This window comes from Arachis ipaensis, chromosome B9 (genome assembly GCF_059453495.1).
Source record: "Arachis ipaensis isolate K30076 ecotype BB chromosome B9, ASM5945349v1, whole genome shotgun sequence".
Classification (NCBI taxonomy): Eukaryota; Viridiplantae; Streptophyta; class Magnoliopsida; order Fabales; family Fabaceae; genus Arachis; species Arachis ipaensis.
The window spans coordinates 11646152-11653307 of NC_142444.1; the positions used below are offsets into that span (position 1 = coordinate 11646152).

Here is a 7156-nt window from a genome sequence, read left to right on the forward strand (position 1 = left end):
AATTTTGTTTGTGTGCTTATTTTCGAATGCAATCATTAAGTAATTTCGGTTCATTCTGGATTTAAATAAAGTGCATTTGGTCTATGCTTGTTTTGAAACGAGTTTGTTTGTGTATCGTAATCATTAAGTAATTTCGGTTCATTCGGAATTTAATTTTCGGTTCATTTTAGATGTAATTTCGGTTCATTTCTAAGTGAATTAAGGTGCATTTGGTCTCGTTGTTCTGCACAATTCAAAACACATAATGCTGCAAAATCACCAAGGAGAGGAGAAAGAAAAGAAAAAAAATGCAACAATAACAGCAGCAACAAAAGAATGATGATGAGGAAAAAACACATGAAGAAGAAGGAACACGAAGGAGGAGGAGGAATGTGAAAAAGAAGAAGAAGACGACCACAACAACGATAACGAATGTACCCGCATGTATAATCACGCTCTTTTAATAAAAATAATTTTGTTGGTGTTGAATCTATTTGGTTGAATTTAAATAATGATAATAATACTTAGATGTGTAGAAATCTGATAAAAAATATAGAGTGAGTTAAAAAAATAAAAGAAATAGAGAAAAAGAAGAGAGAAAAAAATTGACTCTTTAATTTAAAAAAAAAATTAATTTCAATTTCAATAAAAAAAAATAACATATAGTATATTTTAATTATAAAATTAATAATAAATAATATATATATATATATATTATGTATTATTTTTTTCGTAAATGTTTATATGCACATTTATTTTAATATTAAAATAATTGATAAAAATAGAAGCCGACTGTTTTTTTTATAGTATATAAAAAAGTAGTGCAAATATAACTTCACGTCTATATTTATCCAAAAAAGCTTATACTAAAAAATACTGTATTAATTTACGACATCTTTTATCATTAGAGGTAATAATGAATGGGTTGGGCTACACATACAAGCTTACAAGCTTACAAGTTGGCCCAGCCCAAATAGAAGCCACGCGCATAAAGAGAGACAACATGGCGCGTCAAAATCACGCGCTCAACACTACAACCGTTACATATGGAAAACTCTTCCACTTCTTCCACTTCTCAAAACGCTTCGAAAACAAGGAAACCCTTCCATTTTCGAGCAAAAATCAAAGTTCAAAACATACAAATCGTTCTTCGAAACCTCCATCAAAACACGATCAAACTCTCCGTGAAGAATCTGAAGCAAAGCAACAATACTCAACGTAAGTTCGTTAAGATTCCTGTATATTTTACTTTTCTTCTACGTCGTTCTTCTAGGGTTTACTTCTTGCTTCTTTGTTACACTGTTCTAAGTTCTACGTCGTTCTTCTAAGTTCTACGTCGTTCAACGTTCTTGTTCTAAGTTCTTGTTGTTGAATTTTGGGGGTTTATTCCGTAGATTGGGGGGTGTATATTGCTTGAACTTGTAATGTGGCTTGATATTGAAGCATGTTTGACTGATATCTGACTGATATATATGTATACTGTATCTGAATAATATCTATGGGAGTATCTCACTGTTATCAACGGGTGTATCTGATTCTTACATATGGGTGTATCTTACTGTTATCAATGGGTGTATCTGACTCATATATGCGTGTATCTTACTGAGATCTCAATTAATTTGATATTGAAGCATGTTTGAGTGATACCTGACTGATATAAATGGATTTATCTGAATCATATCTATGGGTGTATCTCACTGTTATCAATGAGTGTATCTGAATCATATCTATGGGTGTATCTTACTGTTATCAATGGGTGTATCTGACTCATATATATGAGTGTATCGTACTGATGTCTTTGGGTGTATTTTTCGTTTCAGAGAAAATGGCAGCAAGAAACAAAACAAAAGACCTTAAGTGTGCCACACATCTCCTGAGTGATAAGTTCAGAAACATGATTGAGGAGAAGAAGGCAATTGTGAGGGATCTCGGATTCGGTGGGTTGATGCACATCCCACCACTCAGGGTGGATCACCAACTCTTAAGGGAACTGACAAACAACTTCAAACTTGGGGAGAACAGACTGAAGACAGGATATGGTTCTTTCCAAATAACACCAAAAACAATAGGTGATGCGCTTGGCATCAATGCAACAGGTAACTAGCTCAAAATTATAGGTGTATATTAAGTTGATGCTTGGGTGTATTTAAGGTTGATGCTTGGGTGTATTTGAAAAGACTTTGATACTTTATTGTTTTCCTTTTTGTAGGAAATCTGTTTCCTGAGAAAGTTGAGTATAAGCAACTTTCTGATGATGACAAAATAATTTATAGAAGATTCCAGGGTAAGACCCTCAAAAGTCTTACCGATGAAATGATGGAAATCGGCGTTGGCAACGAAGAGGAACGCCTGATGTTCAAGAGGATATTCATCCTCTACATACAGATGGCGTTCCTTTTACCAATGACGATAAACAAAATATCACCCGTGCACCTGGCCCCAATTTTTAAGATGGACGGCATATCGGAGAGAAACTGGGGGGCATGTTTTGACCTTCTTGATCAAGGGCATCACAGACTACCAGGAGAAGAAGAAGAAGGCAATTGATGGCTGCCTCTTTGCCCTGATGATAATATACTTTCACCTTTCTGAAAACAAAGGCAAGAAGAGGGCTGAAAGACCACCAAAGCCTTGGATTGCCAACTGGACTAAGGAGCAGTTGGTGGAAAGAATGACTGCAAAAAGAGAGGAAATTTTGGTAAGTAAACATAATATGTTGCTTGTATTTTATTTACGTGAATGCTGCTAGCTAAAATATCTAATGTTTCAGGGGATTGTGAAGATGGCGGAGACAAGAGCAAGAGAAAAAATGAAAAAAAAAGAAAAAAAACAAGAAATAAAAAAAACAAAAAAAAGGAAGGCGAGTCCAACATCGTCTTCGGAGACAAAAACAGCTACTGACATTGACACTTCTACCTCTGAGTCTGAGACTCAAGAAGACTCAGAGGATTCAGGAAGAAAACACCCCAGCAAAAAGGGGAAAAAGTAAGTACCATACTTGGGTGTAATTTCTTTTTCGAGTTGGGTGTATTTTGTTGATCACGTTGGGTGTGTGTAGTTTATTAAGCTGGGTGTGTTCGTTTGCTGCGTTGGATGTATATTGTATATTCAGTTGGGTGTATATTGTGAATTCGTTTGGGTGTATTTTTAGTATGTTCTAAATAATGATTGTTTGCCTTCCAGAATGGACTCCAGAAAAAGAAAGCAGAGGCAAGAGGAGTCAGATTCTGATTCAGAATCTGAATCTGAACCAAGTGATGAGTAATGTCCTGAAATTATTACTCCTTTCTTTTGGCTTCATTATAAAGATTTCGTGTATTAACTGAAGTGTCTATTATTAACTTATAGGAGCGAAGAATCATCACCTGCAGAGAAGGAGAAGGAGAAGAAAAAAACAAGAACAACACCAAAAAAGTAAGCACTTCTTTGCATATAATTAGATTAGACGACTATTCTGTGATAAAATTAATTTCTTATTTCTGATTGGTACTCTTTTTTTTCCACCCAGAACACAACCAAAAAAGAAAAAAGTTGTTGTGGAGGATTCACCTCCTAAAGAAAATTAATACTTTGACGGGTACAGTACCTCGTAAGCTATATTACCGTCTATCATCGTAATTATTTTTGTTAACGTCTTCTTTTATGAATGTAGTGAGACATATGAAATATCAAGTGACGAACTAGATGAATGGCTAGGGCAAAATGTTGATAAATCTGCTGCAGAGGGGTATGTCTTGCTGGGCTGTCTATTTCATATTTTGGTGTGTTTTGTATGCTAATAATTGTTTCTTGTTTTGCAGGGAGAACCAAGCTGACATGCGATCGACAGAAGGTCGCTATGTGTCGTCTGAAACGTAAGAAGCTTTATTATTTAACAAAATCTTGTTATCATGATTTGGGTGTATTTTGTGGAACCATTTCGGTGTATTGTGTTGATCAAGTTGGGTGTATGTTGTTTATTAAGTTGGGATATTTCGTTTGTTGTGTTGGGTGTATATTGTCCATTCGGTTGGTTGTATCTTGTGCTTTCATTTGAGTGTATTTTATACCTGTATCTTATTTTGTCTGAATAACATCAAATCTGTTTTAGAATACCGGCTGTGAACTTGGGAAGTGATGCTCCTTCCTCTCAAGGACGCACAGAATAGAGTAGTGTAAACCAGCCGTCACAGAGCATGTAATTTCTCTTTCAAATAACCGTTACTTTTGTTCTTCTATTACCCTTCTACTTCTAATTCTGTATATATTTTTTTAAGAAAAAAAAGCCCTTTATTATTTTATTCAAGAAAAAAAAGGCAGGAAAAAAAAGCAAAAACTGCAAGTATGTAAGTTCTCAAAAAAACAAAGCCTGTCTTCTTTTTGAATTGTTCGGGTGTATTTCTTGAATTTCTTTGGGTGTATTTTAGGTTGAGTCCGTCTGATTCGAATATGATGGTTGTGAGGGAACAGACACCGTCGGAAGCGCTTGCAATGTGAGTTTTCCAATAATATTTCAACTTTATAACCTTATTATTTTCAAAGGCGTTGTTAACCTTTCCTTTTTCTTCTTATTTAGAGTCCCGATTCAGGTTTTTGTGCCGGCATCCCAAACAACCACTGAGACAGATTTTGAACCAACCCCTATGCTACAGATTGAAGGGACTACAGAAACGTAAGAAATAGTATTGAGTGTATATTTGTTTAGAGTTTGGGTGTATATTGTTCCTGATTAGTTTTTTTTACGCCGTGATTAATTTTTTGTAACTGTGCAGCACTCCTGAAACCCCAAAACAACTTCAAGAGACCACACCCACGGTTCCCCCAGCTCCAACTAAAATGTAAGTTCATCAGACTAAAATCAATCTTTGCTTATCATCCGTATATTCTTATTCTTATTCTTATTCTTATACATCATGACGCAGTCATCCAGACGCAGAAGACGCTGCTGCCCTGTTGATGATGGCACGGACAATACCCTATGTTCCTAAAACAGATCCAGGGGTGCCATCATTCAGCCTTGGATTGACTGATTCGAGCCAGGAGGGGGCGTCAACGCAGGAGACAGAAAGGGCAAAATCTCCTGAATCTGCAAATTTGATAGAAGAATTGGACAATTTGGTCCAAAAAATAGCAAGCAGTGCGGCGAAAGGGAAGAACAAAAGTCCACAAATTCAGAGGGAGACTGGGGGAGAAAGTTCTGCAAAGTTTCGAACTCCTGGGGGATTATATCAGATTACGGATGATATGAAACAAAAATGCTACATCTGGGGGACGAGACTGAAGGAAGATGCAGATGGCAATACTAACGAGTATGAGGAAATGTGCACTCTGATTGGCCAAGGAAAATACATTTTGATGAGAATGCGCCTTGTATCCCTCCAGGCAAAAAGTGATATAGAATCTCAGGTAATATTAGAATAACATTAATGTTTTTACACCAAAGTCAATTGCAATGCTTATTAATGTAAAATTGATTTCGGCATATATTTCTAGATTGTATCTGCCATCTGCCTCATCCTCAACCAGAAAAATGAAAAGAGGTTTCAAGAACAAATATACTGTCTCCCCTCCGATATTGTGGTAAGTGTTACTTTTACGAACTTTGGGTGTATTTTCTGTATTGATTTGGCTGTATTTTTTACGTTCCATTGGGTGTAAGTTTAGTATTTCATTTCTTTTTTCGCAATTCTTGCAGTGCATGGCACTTTCGGATCACCCAAAGGGGGAATTCGTATCACCGAAAACGGAAAAGGAATTCAGGGTGGAAGCCTACCCGAGTTTCATTCCCTTCATAGATAGAAAAAAATTAACTTCCCATCCATATGTAAGTTTTCGTTTGCTAAATTTGTTAGTACGCTTATTTACTTATATGCCAAATAAAATAACGCACTGTTGAAATGTGGGAATCCTTCAGATTTTTGCTCCTGTTTGCCACATGGGGCATTGGTGGTTATGGCTAATAAATACAACAAAGCAGAAATGTCATATACTTGACCCGCTACACAAAAGAGCTCCAAGCGATAAGAGAAAGCAGGTTAATAAATTCACTGTAAGTTGCCTCTGTCTTCTTTACTTTAATATTTAGGTCTATTTCGTTAGTTGTGTTGGGTGTATATTGTCCATTCAGTTGGGTGTATCTTGTTCATTTATTCGGGTGTATTACTGATTTGTTTTGCTATTTAAGGGATATGTATTTTCAAGATTGATAACATATGCCGGCGGGGAACCTCTGCAGAAAGGGGAGAACGAGAAGAAAATTAAATCATCATATGTTAAAATATCAGGCCAAAAAACAAGGTATAAATTTGTGAGTCTGAACATTAAACTTTCGTAAATGAGATTTGTAATTTATTTTCTTCGTTTTCAGCTATGACTGCGCTATCTATGTTATGAAGTGGATGGAGTTAATTGAGCCGGAAAACATCAAAAAGGGGAAGTATGAATGGGATAATTGGCCACAGGTAACTGTCTTTAGAACTATATAACTCTGTATTACTTTACTGAATTAATATTGCTGTTTAAACAGAATATCCTTTTTAATTTTAGGAGGAGGTGGACCACTATAGAGTGGAGTATGCTTCCCGGATACTATTAAGTGAGATGAATAAAGAAAGAGATCGGGCAATTAGGGAGAGTAGTGCTATAAGGCTGTCGAAGCCATCCTCTGTATTATTGAGTCCGTTTTGTCAGATTGATTCTGCTGATATAGAAACTGCGTAATCTAACTGCTGGGTAGTTTGTAAATTGAACAAATGATGTAAATATTTGCCATTTATCAACAACTTCTATTCCATGTATATTTTTTCCCATAGTTAAACTATCTGTGCTGATAAACTGTCTGTGATGTATTCAAAAGCTGTATTACAGGTGGTAAAATATGAAGGAAAAAATCAAGGCATATATAAACGCAAATTATAAACTGTTACACCCAACGCAGGTCTAATAATACACCCAACATTGCATAAAATATACACCCAAACTGTCTGTGCTGTATTCAAAATGTATGAATTACATTTACTAAAATATGAAGAAAAACATCAAATCAAATATTCACCCATAACCTGCGAATTTTTAGAGCTTTTGTTCTATATGAATCTATATATGTGTCTATATGTAAATTGTCAATGAACAAAAATACACCCAAAAGAACGGTGCTTTTACACCCATATTTTATAAAACTATACACCCAAAGAGTTAT

General features: G+C 35.6%; 2 protein-coding genes across 2 annotated transcripts; both read left to right on the forward strand.

Moving 5' to 3' along the window:
* The first annotated feature begins 1025 nt into the window (after positions 1–1025).
* LOC148543736 (uncharacterized) lies at positions 1026–2526 on the forward strand. The gene is made up of 3 exons (XM_088498369.1): positions 1026–1197; positions 1800–2075; positions 2189–2526. Exons 1-3 carry the CDS (start codon positions 1026–1028, stop codon positions 2524–2526), a joined length of 786 nt encoding a protein of 261 aa, XP_088354495.1.
* A 2388-nt stretch (positions 2527–4914) lies between these two features.
* Positions 4915–6678, forward strand: LOC148543737 (uncharacterized). Its single transcript, XM_088500633.1, has 7 exons — positions 4915–5364; positions 5452–5538; positions 5654–5782; positions 5873–6007; positions 6143–6255; positions 6326–6419; positions 6505–6678. Exons 1-7 carry the CDS (start codon positions 4915–4917, stop codon positions 6676–6678), a joined length of 1182 nt encoding a protein of 393 aa, XP_088356759.1.
* Positions 6679–7156: the final 478 nt, after the last annotated feature.

Excerpts from the sequence above, each read along its gene's own strand:
- LOC148543737 (XM_088500633.1), top strand. The coding sequence starts at position 4,915 with ATGATGGCACGGACAATACCCTATGTTCCTAAAACAGATCCAGGGGTG. Across the intron at positions 5,365-5,451 it reads AAAGTGATATAGAATCTCAG|ATTGTATCTGCCATCTGCCT; the intron begins GTAATATTAGAA and ends ATATATTTCTAG. Across the intron at positions 6,256-6,325 it reads ATATCAGGCCAAAAAACAAG|CTATGACTGCGCTATCTATG; the intron begins GTATAAATTTGT and ends CTTCGTTTTCAG.
- LOC148543736 (XM_088498369.1), top strand. The coding sequence starts at position 1,026 with ATGGAAAACTCTTCCACTTCTTCCACTTCTCAAAACGCTTCGAAAACA. Across the intron at positions 1,198-1,799 it reads GCAAAGCAACAATACTCAAC|AGAAAATGGCAGCAAGAAAC; the intron begins GTAAGTTCGTTA and ends TTTTCGTTTCAG. Across the intron at positions 2,076-2,188 it reads GCTTGGCATCAATGCAACAG|GAAATCTGTTTCCTGAGAAA; the intron begins GTAACTAGCTCA and ends TCCTTTTTGTAG.